The sequence below is a fragment of the Mustela putorius genome, unplaced genomic scaffold (genome assembly GCF_011764305.1).
Source record: "Mustela putorius furo isolate JIRA1106 unplaced genomic scaffold, ASM1176430v1.1 tig00000174_pilon_pilon_pilon, whole genome shotgun sequence".
NCBI classification, from domain to species: domain Eukaryota; kingdom Metazoa; phylum Chordata; class Mammalia; order Carnivora; family Mustelidae; genus Mustela; species Mustela putorius.
Genome location: NW_025421304.1, coordinates 4,567,420 through 4,586,183, shown reverse-complemented (window position 1 = coordinate 4,586,183; position 18,764 = coordinate 4,567,420). Strand labels below are relative to the sequence as shown.

At 43.1% G+C, this 18,764-nt stretch overlaps 1 protein-coding gene and 1 long non-coding RNA gene across 2 annotated transcripts in view; one reads left to right on the top strand and one right to left on the bottom strand.

The window, feature by feature from the left end:
• The window catches only part of LOC106007092, a 73,321-nt gene extending 67,152 nt beyond the window's left edge, over positions 1 to 6,169 (bottom strand). The window contains exon 1 of the long non-coding RNA XR_001181618.2: positions 6,064 to 6,169. This is a non-coding gene — a long non-coding RNA (uncharacterized LOC106007092). The remainder of the gene's footprint in view (positions 1 to 6,063) is intronic.
• A 21-nt stretch (positions 6,170 to 6,190) lies between these two features.
• The window catches only part of ZNF507 (zinc finger protein 507), a 40,183-nt gene continuing 27,609 nt past the window's right edge, over positions 6,191 to 18,764 (top strand). Inside the window, 4 exon segments of the mRNA XM_045076007.1 lie at positions 6,191 to 6,347; positions 13,585 to 15,542; positions 15,544 to 15,720; positions 17,129 to 17,246. Of these exon segments, the coding sequence (XP_044931942.1) occupies positions 13,587 to 15,542; positions 15,544 to 15,720; positions 17,129 to 17,246 (2,251 nt within the window). The 5' untranslated portion in view covers positions 6,191 to 6,347; positions 13,585 to 13,586.

Genomic DNA, 18,764 nt, shown 5'->3' with positions numbered 1-18,764 from the left:
GCCCTCCACCTCACACCCAATTTCAAATTAGCCTCAAATGCGACATGCTCTTCGTTTAGTGTCCCTTGTCTCAATCTCTCCCTCCCATTAAGTATCCTTCCAAACTGAACCTTTGCAATAATAATACATATTGTTTACTAATCATTTCCTAGAGGCCAGGGGCATCAGGGTTTCCTATACATTCTGTCCCTAAATCTTTTCAACAACTCTGTGAGAGTTTTACAGATGAAGTAACAGAAGCACAGAGAGGTTAAGTAACTTGCCCTAGCTCACACAGCTAATGAACAGTTAATAGATTTTGAGCTCAGGGTGAAACCCAGGGTATAGCCTGGATTCTGAGGGCTTCTCCGAGACCAGCTCTCAGGTCCCTAACTGGATGCCATGTTTCTTCTCTCTCCCAAGCCCTGGGTTCCCAATCTGATGCGGGATCTTCCCAAAAGACAGCTTTCAAGCTGCTCCTCAAATAAAATCCATGCCTAGGAGTGTGTCTGCTGAATGAAATCACTTTTTCATTCAATCAATGAATGTGTATTGAGTGTACCTATGTTCCAAGCCCTATTCTAAGCCAGGGGGGAATATCAATGAACAAGACTAACAAGCTCCCTGGGCTCTTGGAACTCATTCTCCACCAGGGTAGACAGATGGTAAGGCAGGGATTACATATGTAATTAATGACCACAGAGCTCAGTCCACAAAGATGTGTGAAATAAGACAAACAGAGCCCCGAACACAGGGCCCTGGCCCAGGAAGGCCCTCGGCAGATGCTCGATGCCTGTCTGTGCCTGGGCCAGCCCCAGCCCCAGGGTGACATTCTAGCCAGAGCTCAGCCTGCTCCCCACCACAAGCCCCCCATGCCAGGCAGAGCTGCTTCCACGACCCAGAGAGATGCCCTGTGCCCATTCCCACTTGGCACCTCCATTCGTGTTGGTCCATTTCCTTACACATACCAAGCAAATCTGTTCAGAAACTTAGCTCGGGCCACTTTTTCCTCACATCAGCTGGTCACCAGGGCTCTCCTTCCATGTGCCAAGAGATCCTTCCAGATGCAAGAGAGAGTGAATGACATGCAAGTCTTGCTACCTGCTCAGAGAGCCCCACTTGTGCCTGATCCTGGACGTGCCATTTCCAACTCACAACAGATCACCACTGGGCCCTGCCAACCTTATGACTTGCTGGAGCTTCGTGGCCAGAAAGGGCATAAAAATCCGCAGCATGGATGACCCCTGGGAGCCACGCGCATTTTCCCTCTCCTTTCTCGCTCATGTTTCTTTGTCAATGAAAGAAGCCTCCTAGAGGGTCTAAAACTAAACAATTCCTTTTAGGCTTGGCTCTTCCCTCGGAGCTGGGAGACCCCAGGAGGGAGACGACTTGCTATCTATGGGTGTCCATTTATGGACGTCTTCAGGAAGCAAGAAGTGGAGCTCCCGGCCAGCTAATGATGCTGCCACTGGCCTCCTATCCTAGTCTATCACCTCAAGAAGAGCTGTCAAAATAACAAACGACACATTTTTAGGTCGCCGGATTACCCCTTAGCCAGGCCCTCTTGGTTTGATTAGCAGTTACTTTTCCTCTTAGCATCCTTCTTATCTTCTTCTCCTTCTTTTCATTTTCTTCCCCTGCCCCTCTCATCAATAAAGGTCACTGCGTTAAGGAAACCGCCTCTCCGAGAAGAATTTAACAGTATCCTATTATAATCACCTCGTCCGCTCAGAAGCAGGTGGTATTACCTGTCAACGGGGTTTTGGACATTGCAAATAGCCGCTGCCCACCTCGGCTGAGGCTCCCGGCCAGATAAAGTGACCAAAGGAGACAGCCCTCTGGAGGCCTCAGAATCTCATTTTCATTCCCGTTGTGGGAAAGAGACTGACTTTATTGACAAAGACGACTGAAAATTGCTTGAGCGTTCCAATAACCAGTCTGCGTTGAAGCAGAGAGACAGTCTGGCGGAGGCGAGCTCCCTGCTCCGCGGCAGCTCGGCTGAGCCACACTGCGCTGCGCACCAGCCTGCGCATATGCAGACCAGACTGGAAGGAGCCTCCCGACGTCCTCAGAAGCAGCCCCTCTCCACCTCCACTCCCAGCCGGCTGCTGCCTTTCCTGGATCCCAACCATAAATCAACATGAATTCAGGGAATCTCTGCCAGAAACCAAATTCGTGTAGGCCAATTCAGGGACCCAGAGGTCGGACCTGGGTTAGCTTGACAAGGCTCGTGTCCCCCTTCCCACTGGAGGGCTCTGGGGCTTGAATGCACCTTCCAGGGAAGCCACTAGATGTCCCCACTGTGGATTCCTGTCCTTATTCCCAGGGCCCGCCTAGAAGCCAGTACCAGGGATTAAGGGAAGTCTATACAGAATTCCATCACTACCTGGATGGCAGGGCTGCCTTAGATGCTAGGACGGTCTGAGCTCCTCGGCAGGCTTCCTCTAAACTAGTCGGTGGCTCAGACCCCAAACACCTGAGCTGGAAGTAAGTATGAGCGATATTAGCTAGAGTAGCCCCTAACTCTCACAACAGCTGCTCTTCCTCCAATCTGTCCTAGCCATCACCGGTCACTGGGTATCCTTCTGGCTTATTCAGGTCCTCCGTAAGAAATAAATTAATATGTGTGTCTCGTAGCACCAGAGATTTTAGATGTCAATGTGCTGCGGAAATAATGTAGGTCTGTGGCTTTTAGCAGAGAATGAATGACAGATGGATAATTTATGATGATTCTCGAGATCTGAACTGTAATTATGAAGTATTTCTAGGTGTATATTCAGGATGCAAAGTGTAAGGAACCTAGAGCTAATGTTAATTTATTACTGACAGCTGTATATATAATAATATATCATGTCTTTTAATCTTACATTCCTTCTGACTTACATCAAGCAATCCTTTCATTCATTAATAAAATCAAGCCTTGCCATTATTCTTAACGATGAAGTCCCATTTTGAATCCGGAGGACTCCTATAATTAAACTCTGTACTTCCATATACCAGACATCTGAAGCTCAAAAAAAAAAAAAAAAAAAAAAGATAAATTGAACTTCTTGTTTTACAGACAGGATGAAAAAACATCAGAAAGATGGAGCCCACCTGCTCACAGTCCCACTGGAGCTAAACAGAAAGTCAGGGGAAATGTTTGTGTTTATCTTCTCAGTTCACACCACTACTCTCTTTTTTTTTTCCTCCTTTTAGTTATAACACCCCCCCCACCGCCTCCTGCCACCCCTCCACCATCTTTCCTTTTTTTGAGGCAGTATATTCAAAGGATATGTTTTTAAAGGTCAAGATAAAAATTACAACTAAAAGAAATACAGGCTAACATGTCTCCTCCAATTTTCTGTGCTGTGCCAAAGACTTACACGATTAATCCTGTCAAAAGAAATCTAATCTAATCTTATTACACCAAAGACAAGGTGTCCTTTATAAGTATCATTGCTGGGAACAAGTTGGTATTCTCTAGTTTCGACTGGTTCAACGCCTCATTCAGTTTACAACCAGTCATCACCTTGGCAACTTACTCGCTGCACTGCCCTTAGCATTCTCAAAATTTAAACAGCGTTCTTGTTGAAGTCGTCCAGCGCAGGCCACGTATTATCAAACACCCTGGTCATTTTAGAAGATATAGACCCATGATACTTGTAGAAGCAAAATCTTTAAGCTCCTCCACTAATTAATGATCACAAAGTGGAATGATGAGATACGTGGAGATAGGGATCCAGTTATCCCGGCCATCTCTCATCTGGAGACAGAATCAGATTCCAGAGTAGGTGCGAGAGAACTGAGTAAGCAAGTTTCCTATCTGTAACACTAAATCTTACTATGATCGGTTAATTAAATCATGACAAATAACATTCTGTGGCAAGTGGAAGGTGCTCAGCAGAGTTTGGTGAGATGACCACAAGTTCAGTGGTTCAAAGACATTCACTACATCTGAGTGTCTTTGCACTTCTGACTTAAAAATGTTTACTGTAGGGGCACCTGACTGGCTCAGTGGGTTAAAGCCTCTGCCTTTGGCTCAGGTCACGGTCTCAGGGTCCTGGGATCGAGCCCCGCTTCGGGCTCTCTGCTCAGCAGGGAGCCTGCTTCCCTTCCTCTCTCTGCCTGCCTCTCTGCCTACTTGTGATCTCTCTCTCTGTCAAATAAATAAATCTTTCAAAAAAAAATGTTTACTGTACAGGAGCTCTCGTACAGGAAAGAAAAATACTGAGGTTTTGCTCCAGTGGCTTTTTGAAGTTGCTAATGTTTTCCTATCAGTTCTGTGTCTTACACCTTCTCTGTCTTCAGGAATGAAGGTTCTAATTCATTAACATTGCTATCTGACTGGTTTCTTTCTATTGGTTCTGCCTCTTCCCATTACATCAGTGTGGGGAGGAAGAATATCAGTCAGCAGGAGCCATGCTATGCTGCAGTAACAAACAGCCCCAAGGGTTGGTGACTTCCTCACCCTACATATCCACTGTGGGACAGCTGGAGGCTCGGCTCTCTGTTGCTATGCTAAGATGGAGGCTGACAAGGTGGCCACCATTTTGAACACTGCCAGTCATCAAGTCAGCAGGGAAAACGGTACCCTGGAAGCAACTGCACTGACAACTAAATGCTCCCAGGATAGAGGTGACACTCCTACCACGAGCCAGCATCCATCACAGGCCACACCTCTGAGCCAGGAAGAGGGCCACAAAGTTCTACCTAACCTTGTCCTATAAGAGGGACATCGAAAAATAATTGGTGTATTCCAGAAAAGATGACCACAGAAACTTCAGACAGATACACGTATCTTCTGTTGTTGAGAAGTCTTATTTTCTCTAGATCACAATTTCCCCACTTTGTTTTTGCCCTCTTCCCTGATCAAATAATTCTCTGACTTCTGTCCACTTTTGGATTCGTGGATGTTAGTTATTTCTAAAGGAAATTTTCTCTTCAGATAGTTATAAACTAGGATTATTCGTACAGATCAAGAAAAGGAAAGAAATTTGCACACTAATTGTTCTCCCTTTCTCCTCTTCATATATTTCTGGTTTTCCTTATTTTTTTCCTTTTCCCCTTCCACGGTCATCTCCTGCTTAATCTCTTTTATCAAAAAAAAAAAAAAAAAAACTGCCCAACACTTTATTTTTCCTTCTTCTTAGCTATTTGGTCCAATTGTCAAAGGAGTCTTGTAGATTAGCAGAACTCTCAAACGTTCCTGGTTTCCCAACCCTGCCAATTCAGGCGAATTTGTATCCTGAGATACAGTGAGGAGAATTACTGACCTGTCTAAACAGAGCCCAAGTTTTGCTAGGTATTTCTCCCACTTGAAAATTGAGACCCCAGCCAACTGCAAAGACTTCTAATACATCTGGAAGTCCCCAAGGGCTATCTCAATGAACAAGTCCAATCCATTGCCGTGACGGGAATCTTAGGTGTGCTCCCTGTCTAATGCTCCTAGCCAACCTACTGAGTCCAGACCAAAACACCCTGCTATGTAGCTCCTAATGTACCAAAACTGTCCCGCATTCTCTGTGAAGTTGGATGAAATGCTTCAGTCCCTTTGTATTTTACTTTTTTCGCAGGGGAACCAAAACAAGACTGCTTATAACCCCGGTGTGTATGTCACTAATAAAAACAGAGCCAAATGACAAACACCATGATGTCCGCAGAAGGACTGAGGTTGTGTGACTCCGTGGAGCTACCACGTCAGGCCATAACCCCTAGGATGAATTCTTGCCCTGGAAATCTTCTCTCAAGCAAATAGATTACCCAGGGCTCTAGCCCTGCCCCTCACCAGTCACACCTGAAGTCCAGCCACAGACCCAGCTAGGACCTCTCCATTTTAGCCAAGAACGCCACAAAAAGCATAGCCCCACAAGCACAGGAACAAATTCATATGCATAGGGCTGAAGAGTGCCTGTGATCATGGTGAAAAGCCAACTAGGGAGGAGATGGAGTGATGAAGCTAGCAGCAGAGTGGGGCGACGTGGGGAGACACACCGACTTTTTGGCCCAGGCAACCACTGAGAGGACAACGTAGACGCCTTTGGAGGCCGACGCCCCAGACCCAAACCCACCCAGGACCGGGAGTACCCCGAGCAGCCAAAGTACCTTCTCCGCGCCGGCCCAGCCGGAATGCCCCAGGATGCCCGTGGGCGGGGCCTGCGCATCGCCCCGCCCCGCGGCCCGCCACTCGGGTCACCTGACCTGCCCGAGGCTCACGTGATCCGTCCCCAGCGCCGCCATTTTGGAGCTCCGGATAAGGAGGGGAAAAGCGGGGGAAAAGAGGGAAAAGAGCTGGGAGAGAGGTGGGCAAGGACGAGGGCGAGGGCACGGCCGGGCTCCTGGCCGGCCAAAGGAGGCTCGCGGAAGCAGCAGCCGCCGCCCGACCGCAGGTACCGCGCCCCGGGGCCGCCCCTCCGCCCGCAGGTAGCGCCGCCGCCGGCCATGTGCGTCCTCCCCTCAGGCCTCTAACCGGCGCCCGCTTCCTCTTCAGCTGGACGACACCGCCCGGTGCTCGCCACATGCCCTAAGTTCCGCGTCCTCTTCCAGTGCTCTTCGCCGCCCACAGCAAGGCCAGCGGAGACCCCGGGCTTGCCCTGCCGCGGGGGGTGGGGGGGGAAACTGCCGCTCTCCGCATACTGTCACCAGCCTGGTCTGCAGGCGGGCCTTCAAGGCGTTCCTTGCTTCCTTCCCCCCAGCAGATGTGAAACCGCTTAGGGCAGCCGCGATAAAGCTCACGACGGTGTCCTCACCGCATCTCCTGATTACTTTTCTCAGGCCCCATCGCCCCATCCCTGTAGCCAATTCTTGGTATAGAAAAAGCTAGTGCAGAAAATCCTAGCCTTCTGCCCTTATTACGAACCTTGTCGGTGAAGTGGTGTCCCCAGAGATCACTGAGATCAGCTTTAAAAAAAAAGCTCCCACCTTTTAAGACCCGCGGGCATCCGGAGTGAATGGTTTGTGTGGAAGGCCTGGATGATTAATTAGGCGGAGGCCATCATCCCAACCCGTAGGCGATCTTTTTAGTTACTGCGGTGGGCTGTAATTTACTATCAGTCTGCATCTCTTTTATCAGGCAATTACTGGATTTATCACCTCCCTGAGCTTGTACTTTCTTCAGTACTCTGCTTTGACTCAGTGTATGCGTTGCGTTATTGATTAAAAGAGAAAGCCTGGCCCTTCATTCCTTTACCTCACTAACTCGTTTAAAATTAACTTCAGGGGAGGACCAAAGACGTGCTTTCTGCCCTGGCAACGAACTATTTACTTAACCATAATCGATAAGATAGCTGCATTCTAGGAGAAACGGACAGGCATTATTCGATTTTTGAGATTAAGTCTAGTTGGTATAAGAAACAGTAGCAAGGACCAGGGCAGGAAACTGCATTAGAAGATATATAGGTCAATCTGTCCTCTCTTTTCATACCCAATGTGCTTGCAGAACTGTTTGAAGTTTGCAGAATCATCCTTTAGATTGTATTTTTGGTTAAGATTAAAATAGCAGTATACAATTTATAGATTTTTATTCATTAGAAAGGTATCAATAAAACCAATAGTATTTTGAGTCAACTAGTTAAATTCTGAGCTAAAACAAAATACACAATTATTGGGAGAAGTTTCCAGGGCAGTTTTTTTCCCAAACTTGTGCAAAATCATAGTCTACTTGTTAGGGAAATTTTGTAAATTTACATCACATGGTTAGATTGCATGAACATTCCTCTGAATTTCTTTTTCACATAGAATATTGGGAAATTTTTCACTGCCAAAAGAAATCATTACTTTGTTTCACCAAGAAAATGAAATGTTTGATACTATATACTTTCATTCTTGGCCACAGCTGAATTCTGAAGATTGATCCAAGGGACTGTGTTAATTTCAGGAATTGATTGAATGAAAGACATTGGCTCTGCCACTTGACAGCCATGTAACCTTGGGTAAGTCACTTAAACCATACTGAGTGTTTCCTTATTTGTAAAGTTGTGTAACACCCACCTGGCCTGATCCAGAGTGTTACTAAGATCAAACAGGCTAACATGTTTGATATAGCCTTGCTCTGAGGCTGTTACTCTTTTCAGTATTGATTCTTATACATATATGTTCTCACTGAGATGTAAGAGGGAAATTGGTGTATTAAGAAAGGGGATTTAGAATCAGATAGGTCTGGATTCCAATTCTTAAGCCAGTTATTACTTTACATCTGTGAGCCTCAGATTCCTTGAGTGCAAAAAGAGGCTACTGTTATCAGAAATAACACGAATACACACGTCTGCATAGGCACTGCCCCCTGGATGGTAAGCACTTCAAGGACAAGGATTTCTTCTTACTTATTTTTGTAGTCTCCAGTACTGTGCTTGGCACATTATAGGTACTTAATAAATGTTAAATCTTAATATTGGTTAATGTTAGTTAGGCCTTATGTCTTCGCCATGGCTGCCAAATTAGAATATTCTCTCAGGCTAGATGCCAACTAAGAAATTTTAGATTAAGAAATTCATGTACTTGTGATATTGATATTGTTTTTTTCTTAGTGGCAATTAATCACATTAGCTAAGGAGATTTTAATTCAAATAAATTATAGCTGACAGTAAGATAAATCTATAAATGTGTAAGCAATCTCAAGGTAATTTTTTATAGACAGTTCATAATTTAGGAACATGAAAGTTCATCCAGTACCAGTCTCTTGTTTTACATCTGAGGAATCTGAATAAAATCCACAGAAACAGTGACTTGCCTAAGGTCACACAGCTGGTTGAGGGTACTCTAGAAGAGGAACTTCTGCCTTTTGACTGGAGCAAAATGTTTTGTATTTTAGGATTATGATAATGTAGAAGAATGGGAAATTGGTCATTACTTCACACAATCTTTAGTTGGGAAAGAACAAATTGTAAGTCTGAAAGAAAAAGTTCTTTATAAAATAGCAAACTGCCTTTGTACACACACAGAAAATTATAGCCTTTCTCCAGTTCCCCTCAGGCCCACAAGAATTGTTCAACTTGATTTTACTTATGATAACCATATGCTATAACTGAAAGGAACTAATTAGATGTACAAAGAAACCAAGTAGTAAATTATAAGGAAAGAAAGACAACAGAAATAATTTGGTTCTTTTCTTGGGAAAGACATTAATTACAAGCTTAGGCTGTGGAATACAGGTCTCCCCCACTTCAGTTTGCTTTCTGCCATTTCGCTTTTATGAAAGATCTACAAAAGTACCTATTTTCTCTAACTGAAAGAAATCCAAAGATTTCACTTCTACAAAAAAAAAAGAAAAGGATGAAAACCAAAAGTAGTTTTTAATCTTTGTTTTGCAGCAAGCCATTAATAGAGGCAGCAGTTACCCCCGGCAGCAAGAGTGGCCCCACCAAGCTCCTTCCCTGCCCGAGAATTGTATTCAGCATCTCAGCATCAAGGCACCAGAGCTTTGAACTGTGTCTGTGAGCATCTGTGCTTTATCTTGATCTGTTTTGTGCATTCGTTAGCAAGGTGTGTCTTCAGGTATCAGAAAAGCCTAAGAGGTTACTTTTGGTTTGGGGAACACGCAAAACTTCTTCCATATAATTTAAGGGTCATTCCTTCTTCACTTGATATCATTTTGGCTTCTAAAAGATCTCGTAGGAAATTTCTACTTTCAGGTAGCTGGGGAAACCTGTCCTGTCGTCTAGGAAAAATTTGAGACTGAGTGGAAGGATTGTAGAACTTTTCTGGCTTGGGATGCAATTTATATTTATTTATTTGTAACAGTTTGGTATATTTTGTCTAATGTTATGTCTAAAGATTCCAAACAAGGAGCTCCCTACTTTACTGATGCCTCTAGTCTTTCCTCTTTCTGTAAATCTTCCTATGCAGCCATATTGGTCTTTTCCCTAACCAGATAATTAGATAGCAGGTTTATTCTTGTTTATGAAAATATAATAATGTTATGGCTGTTTTCCTTGTCAATCTTACCCTTGTGTTAACAGAATTCCAAAAGAGCAACTGAAGCACTCTAATTAGGATAATTCAAGGAGGATGTATTTACAAAGATACTCTTAATAAAGATGTAGGACTTCATAAAGATGTAGGCAAACTACAGGGATAATGCAGTTATCTGATGCTAGCAGTGTCAGGAGAAGGAAGAGTTACCAGAAGCAGGAAAGTCTTGCAGAGCCCCCTGCCTGGAGAGAATGGCCTTCCATTGAACATGGCCAATCCAAGGTGACCTAGAGGGAGGGAACCAAGGACATGAATACCCTGGTCTCACTCTGCTGCGTCCCTCTGATCTCCTGTCGTGGCTCCCCACGGGCAACCAGGAATCAGAGGGCATAGGAGTCTAATGATGTAATAACCTCCTGAGGCAGAGAACAGAGTGGAGGAAAGGAGACACTGAGCCCAGAGGGACAGATGGTTGACATCTGGCACAGCCGTCTTTTAGAATACAGTGTACCTCCCACCTCTTCATAAAGCTTTTCCTTACCTTCCTAGACCAAAACTAGCTTTTCAGTTTTTATTAGGGTTTGGTCATTAGCTGTTGCCTTCTGACTGTTTTATCATGTGTACTGTTTCATTATTTAAAAGCTGTTCATTTTCTTTTAACTTCTAAATATGTTTGTCCTATCCAGTCAACTCAGTTTTAAACCATGAGTACTGTGATTTTTTTTCCATAATCATGTTTTGTTTAATGCCTTGCATATAACAGCTTTTCCTACAGCTTTTTATTATGAAAAGTTTTAAACATGTACGCAGTAGAAAGAACAGTGAGGAATTCCTGGGTACTCATCACTCAACTTCAGTTACAAAATCTGCCATTCCTACTTCATCCCACCCTCCACCCACCCCTTTAACTGTCGTCATTTTTTAAAGTTTCATTTACATTGATCTGTTGAAGGTCATGGATAGTATGACGTGTTCATAATCCATGTTGTCATCATCACTGAGCCACTGGGATTGTATTTGTACTCCTTTTCATCTCCCCCCCCCCCAAATTTTACTTCACTTGACATGGAATCCCATATATATGTGCACATTGGTGGCCCAAAGTGAAATTTTTGTGAAAATTTAAAGGATTGGCCTTAAGGTCAGCTTAACTCCCTCTTTGTGTATACTTTATCATGAACTCTGTTTATCTAACCTTTTCTAACAGAGACTTTTGTTTAATGAGACGAGACTTGTACGATTTTGCCATGCAGACTCAAACTGGTTTTTCAGGTGTTTCGTGATGTATTTTATGTTGTCATATCTGTTTTATAGCTGCCATTTCTGTACTTATCCCCAAATGTATGCAGCCTCTAAAATGAGGTACTTACATAAATGTTCAGGGAAAATTGGAGCATCTGCTGCAAATTTCCATTAGCTCTTAATGCCTGAGCAGACACCGCTTTTAAAATCGGAATGTTTTGTCAGTTTCTTTTGGTATTAGTCTTTTCTTCAGATAAAATGAACTCCTCCTCCTCTTCATTTTACTTTCTTTTTAAGGTTACACACTGAAATATCCACAGGGAGCAATTTGCACTGCTCTCTTTCCTATTCTGTCATTAAGTAGAAGAGGGATAACATGAATCACCTTTGTAACCCTGTGGGTATGCAAAGTCTGTTGAGCCAATAGTCACTTGTCAACTTGCAGACTATCAATCAGCCTACATGGATGTCACATTTCATTGAGAAGGACACCTTAGGTCTACAGTAGACCACCAGATCTTGTGCAAGAAACGAAATGTCCAAGGATTCCTGTTACTAACAATTACTTAACTAATTTGCATTTAATAATTGAACCGAAAGACAAAAAAAGCCTTGAGTGACCTTAAAGGGAAATCAGTAGTCACAGAAAGAGCCACAGTGCCCTTTGGCCTAAAAATGTGAAATTGTCAGGCAGTAAGGTAACTGACGAAGTCACAAAGGATTTTCCCAGAGAAATTTTTCCCATACTGATCCCTTCGTTAGTTACTTAAGATTTTATAGGGATTTAAAAATATTACTCTTCCTACTTGAGAAAGATGGAAAGGGACTCCATAGTCTTTTGAGAGGTAATGCCCTCGGGTTGTTTAAGGGAGAGAGTAGCTAAAGGGCCAGCCATCTGAGCTGGGGTAGCAGTCACTGTTGTAATGGCTATGGAATACGTTCCTTGCCACGAATGCAGTTGGACATGGAGAAGAAAAGAAAACTGATCACATTGGACAGACTATCAGGGAAGGAGGGAAGAAGTAGTACTAAAGAAACCGAGTGTAAAATGTTTGCATTTTTGCCTGATGTGGACCTAGATATAGAAAGTTTGTGTGCCAGAAAGAGCAGAAAAATCAGAGGAAAAGCCATTACTGTTGCCAAGAGTAGATATGGGAGGACTGGCACTGCAGCTGGTCAGAGCACTGGTAGGGTCTAGCAGGAGTTAGATCTGATCTTGGCAGGGCTGAAGGGCCCTTCCGTGTTGATTCAGCCACCTGAGAGGAGAGAAGCCATTATTCACCTCCTAAAATAAGAATTCAGAGCCTGTAACTGGAGTTTAAGAATAGTATGGTCTTTGGTCTATAGCTGGTGCCACTAAAAATTTTGCTGGCATTTATTGAATGTTGTGAGTAAGACTCCAGAATGCACCTAAAATGTGGAAAAACAAAACTTGTTGCTGGAAAAAAGCCTAAACTGAAAAATGTGATCCAAGTCAACAAATTAATCTCACTTTGAGCCAAAGGAAATGTTTGAAATGAAAGTACTGCCAGGAAATAGAGGATTCAAGATCTAGGCGGAAAGATATTGTGAGTAGTTTTTGTTTTGTAACTTCCTTGGCTGTAGTGCATTGCTAGAACTTACAGAGAACCCCTTTTAAGGGCTTTGAATATGTAGACCTGAAACACCAGTTGTTTTCCTTCTCTGATGCCCCTCTCCCTTTCAGGGAAAAAAAAAAAGAAAAGAATGAAGAACATACATGCATATGAGTAGTAGTTGACCACTAATACGGCTTCTAGGAAAAAACCACAGCATGGTTTGTGGTTTATCTTCAGGAAGATAAATCGAAGGAAGTAAAAGAAGGAACTAGATCATTGCTTTTATGTAGTTTCGTTTGCATAGTACTTCTGAAAATTTACTCTGCCCTTTACAAGAGGTTCACAGCTGTATTTTCATAATTCCAAAGATCTGGGAGGAAAAACTGTATGGTTTTAATAATAAAATTATAATTATATTTGTTGTAAGAAGTTGTCTCCCAAGAATTGTGTCAATCATGTATTGGCCTTACAGAATAGTATTTTGTAGTAGCTTGAGGTGGTTCCACATGCCCTGGGAATGCCTGTGTTTTTTCAGTCAAGGAATAGGAGTCCTGTTTTTTGTCATTGGGCAAAAGAGAGAGGTACTGATTGGACCCAGCTAGATGTCTAGGGGAAAGAAAGTGAAGAAAAAGGAGTTTCAAATTGTTAAAGTTATTTCCAAAGAAAGAAATCGATGGAAAGATCATCATCAGTCTTGATAGGGAACGGCACTCCAAAGAGAAGTTGTAAACAGTTTAAGTCTCTGTTGGGCATACCCAGGTATACTGATACGGAGCTCCCAGGTTAGAGAATACAGAGATTAGCTTAAACTCTAAGATTAGTTTCAATTTCCTGTAATTACATACCTGGGTTACCTATAATCTGGTTATTTCTTTCTGTTGTATGTTATCCTTTCTAGATATGGAAGAAAGCAGCAGTGTTGCCATGTTGGTGCCAGATATTGGAGAACAAGAGGCTCTGTTGACTGCTGAAACTGTCATCAGTTCATCATTGGAAATTGATGAACAAAGAAAAGTTAAAACAGATCCATTAATCCATGTTATCCAGAAGTTAAGCAAGATAGTAGAACATGAAAAGTCACAAAAATGTCTCTTAATTGGGAAGAAACGCTCACGTTCCAGTACTGCAGCACACTCTCTTGAAGCCCAAGAACTTTGCGAGATTCCAGCTAAAGTAACCCAGTCACCTGCTGCCGAGATTAGAAAGACTGAGATGTCACAGATACACTTCACCCCTGGCTCTCTTGCCCAGAATGATGGGAAGGCTATGTCTTACCAGTGTAGCCTTTGCAAGTTTCTGTCGTCATCGTTTTCTGTGTTAAAAGATCATATCAAGCAGCATGGTCACCAGAATGAAGTGATTCTGATGTGCTCGGAGTGCCACATCACATCTAAAAGCCAAGAGGAACTTGAAGCTCACGTGGTAAATGACCATGAAAATGATGCCAACAGTCGCACTCAACCCAAAGCCCTACAGTGTATAAGCCCCTCCAACTCTTTGTCTCAGAGACCCGCAGAAAGAAAGAATGAAACCACTTCTGATACCGCCATGAGTGTGGACAGTCCGCAAGCTCACCCCGCCCAAAATGTACCCGTGACAGAGATGGGTAAGAGGAAGTGGTATGCATATGAACAGTACGGCATGTACCGCTGCTTGTTCTGTAGTTACACCTGTGGCCAGCAGAGAATGTTGAAAACACATGCTTGGAAGCATGCCGGGGAGGTCGATTGCTCCTATCCAATTTTCGAAAATGAAAATGAGCCCCTAGGCTTGCTGGACTCCTCAGTGGCTGCTGAGCCTGGTGGGCTGGACGCAGTAGTCATTGCTATTGGAGACAATGAACTGAGTATCCACAATGGGCCTTCAGTACAAGTACAGATTTGCAGCTCAGAAACATTATCCTCTTCATCTCCTTTGGAACAGAGTGTGGAAGGGGGAGTTCATCTAGGTCAGTCGGTTACTCTTGACCCTAACGAGGAAGAAATGCTGGAGGTGATTTCTGATGTGGAGGAGAATCTGATAGCCGACAGTCTGCTTTCATCTGCACAGAAAATCATTAGTAGCAGCCCAAACAAAAAAGGCCACGTTAACGTGATAGTGGAGCGTCTCCCGAGTGCGGAAGAAACTCTTCCACAGAAGCATTTCCTCATGAATGCTGAAATTGAAGAGGGCAAAAACCTCAACCCAACAGAATCCCAGATCGGGTGTGAAGGAAGAGATGAAGTTTATCGAGCTGATAAATGTACTGTTGATATTGGGGGGCTGATCATAGGCTGGAGCAGTCCAGAGAAGAAAGACAGTGAGTTAATAAACAAAGGACTGGCTGCTGATGAGAACGCCCCACCAGGCCGAAGGAGAACAAATTCTGAGTCTCTCAGACTACACTCGTTAGCCGCAGAAGCCCTCGTCACAATGCCCATACGAGCTGCAGAGCTGACGAGAGCCAACCTCGGGCACTATGGGAACATAAACCTTCTAGATCCAGACACCGGACAAAGGCAAGTAGATAGCACATTGGCGGCATACTCTAAAATGATGTCACCACTCAAAAACTCTGCAGATGGATTAGCAACTTTTAACCAAAGCAACTCGACATTGGTAGCACTCCCGGAGGGTAGGCAGGAATTGTCTGATGGGCAAGTTAAGACAGGCATCAGCATGTCCTTACTGACTGTCATTGAAAAGCTGAGGGAAAGGACAGACCAAAATGCTTCAGATGACGACATTTTGAAGGAGTTGCAGGACAACGCCCAGTGCCAACCAAACAGCGAGGCGAGCCTATCGGGAAGCAGCGTGGTGGAGTACATCCCCAATGCTGATCGGCCCTACCGCTGCCGCCTGTGTCACTACGCCAGCGGGAAACAAGGGCTACATCAAGCAGCACTTGCGAGTCCATCGGCAGAGACAGCCGTATCAGTGTCCTATCTGTGAGCACATAGCTGACAACAGCAAAGATCTGGAAAACCACATGATCAACCACTGTAAAACAAGAATATACCAGTGCAAGCAGTGCGAAGAGTCTTTTCATTATAAGGTAAGCATTGGTTCAGGAAGTCATTCAGAGAACCTTCAAATTTTTAGAGTCAGGAGGAAGCTTTGGTAGAGAGAGCCCAACCACCTCATTTTATAGATAAGGAAACTGAGACCTAGGGAAGTTGGATAATTTGCCCAGAGGATCCCGACTGAATTAGTATTAAAATTGGGATTGAAATCTAGGTCATCAGAATTTCTGGTGTAGGATTGTTTTCCCTGCCGACCGCCTCCTTAACAGTTTCTGTGTTTACTGCTTTTAGTTTTAGTGTGGATATCTTTTTTTAAATGTGTTGATTTTAAATTGCAGGGTAATTACAAGGGAATGTACGGTGGAGGGACGTACACAAATTTGATTTACACAAATGTAATCCTACATCATCAGCGCAAAAAAATAGCTATTTTTCATCTTCCATAGCCCCAAAATGTAGGTCATTCACTTGAGCTACACAACCAGCCAGTAGTGATCTGTGTCATTGCAGGAGGGAAAATAAGCTGTTTTGGACTTAATGAAAGATAGTCAAGTGGAAACAGAGCCACATGTGTTGTTTTATGGGCAGTTTAAGGGACTTTCAAGGACTATTTTGACTGATTTTCGTCTTACATGCTACCTTAAAACCCAACAACTAGCATGAGATACTGTTTCTGTAAAGGAAACTGGATTGACTCATTACTTTCAAACTTTCCTTCTCTCGTGTTTCAGTTGACTGTTCGGTGGGAGGAAAGTGTGCTTAAAGGGTAGCTAGGATGTAGGCTTTTTCTCTCAGATTCCCCAGAGTTGGAGGTCTAGCTCAGGAATAAAAAAGTCTTTGAGTCTGAGATTTCACTACCTACTTGGGTTGCCCTCATGAAAATCCGAAGTGGTCTCAGGCTACCAGACAAGCAGTGCATCCAGATGGGCAGCAAAAGCAGGTTCCCGAAGTTCCTTTGGCTCCTGCACTCTCGATTGTGGAGGTGGGGGAAGAAGATCCCGTGGAGGAACGGTTCCATTTAGGTCTCTCTGGCACATTTAGTTGATACTGAAAGAAAAATTACCAGGAGTCCAGCAAAACAATTGCTGTTTGGATTTATTTTTATGAAAGCATTGGGTTATTCTGAGTGCTCTGCTCTTTCCTCCGCTGGCAGGCCAGTGTGTAAGTAAGTATGCACGTGCTGTGCGTAAGCAGGGGGTGGCAGGGGATTCCTCTCGGAAAAGGCACAAAGAGCTGCCATTTTGATGGACTGTGATTTCCCTAGAGTATTTCTTTCCATAAACTGTCAAATAAGTCAGGTAATCTTTTAGCACATTTGACTTTAAAATACTGATAATGTGTTTTAGGTACTAGGCCATGAAAGCAATTAACTGCTTCTCCAGTCTCTGAGTAACAGTGCAGGTGTATTTATTGAATGTGAATATTTCTCAATTTTTTTAGAGTCAGCTGAGGAACCATGAGAGAGAGCAACACAGTCTTCCAGATACCTTGTCAGTAGCAACTTCTAATGAGTCAAGGATTGCCGGTGATACAGCTGATGGAAAATGTATTCAGGAAGGTATCCGTGCATTTTTTTTTTTTTTTTTTTTGTCCAGGCTGCATGAGTAGTATAGGAAGTTTTCTTAAAAAGCTTAGTTGTCATGTGGGTTAATTTCAGGACTAAAGCTGCCTATATTCTCTCTTTTCATACTGCGGAGTGAATCTTAACCTGTGTTCCTGAGGTATTGAATGAAACACTGTATTAGTAAGTATTCGGCTTCAACACTGTAGGTAAATAATAGGTTGAAATTTATGCTGTCCTGTCAGAGCCAATCCCAGCATAAACCCTTGGGTGACATACCAGCAAGCTGGGGAAGCTTTTGCGAACGGCAGGCTCTCACCTCAAACTTTAAGTGAGGCTTCCTGCTGAGATCTTATTCTTATCCAAGTATGGCTGCCAGATTTCATCTGCATTATTCAAAAAAAAAAAAACCACGCACAAGATCTTTTTATGCACTAGTTAGGTACTAGTTGGCCGAGTTTCTGCTAATAGGAATATTAGAATCAAAAGATTTAATTAGAGTTCCATGAAAAGGCGGATGCCACATCCGGAGAATTAGGGATAAAGCGTAATAAACCGTGCTTCCTTGCATCAGCTCTCTTAAATTGATATACTTTAAGTGTCTCAAGTGCTGTACGTAGTGTTTATGGGAAATAAAACATATTGGGGTGACTTTCCTTTTTAGATTTCCCAAGAATTAAAGTTAGAAACAACTGCAGAGTAAAATGTTTTACCGTAATGTTTCATTAAATTATACCCCAGAAAGCATAACTGATTCAAGAATGTTTCTGAAAGAACTGATTTTGACACCACTGTAGCACCAAAATTCCCTTGTCAAACAGATGTCATCCCTGTAAAACTATCCAAAACAAAAGGAGTTTATGACATAGCATCTGTTTCTGCAATAGATGGCTGAGCTAAAACAGTTTTGTTTCCTTTTTACAAAATAGCCCTAAATGCCTCCTTTTATTTTAATTCATTATGTTTCCATATTCCCCTTTAAAGGAGACATTAAAACATTTGATGTTGTTGGACCATAAATCCCTAATGAAGGAATAAAGTAACTACTACTCAGTGGCACCACCTGCGGTTAATACTAGTGGTGGAATGGCTTTTCTAGCACCATCTTCCAAAGCAGTAGTTTATAAAACTGTCCAAATGGGTTAACAAATTAGAACTCACAATTTTAATAAAAAAGATTAAAATGTCAGCTCAAAATTAAAGTAACCAGTTTGAGCTTTACGGTGATAGCATCTGTCCACCATATCCCCGTTTTACAGCATCTTTTCTTAGTGCATTCTGCTATTTCTTGGGGTTAAATGTATGGATTTAAACTGCTTGCCATGTCTGTTTTTCTCTCACTTCATTCCATTTTTCTTCTCTGTGGTAATAGTAAAACGCTTCAGATGACTGATAATCTGCTGCATATTTAAATGTTGACACTTTATTAATTCAATATTAAATCTTCGGAAATCTGGTTGTCAGGCCAAGAAACAAAGTGTTTTGCTCACAAAGAAGGTCAAAGAAATTCATGCC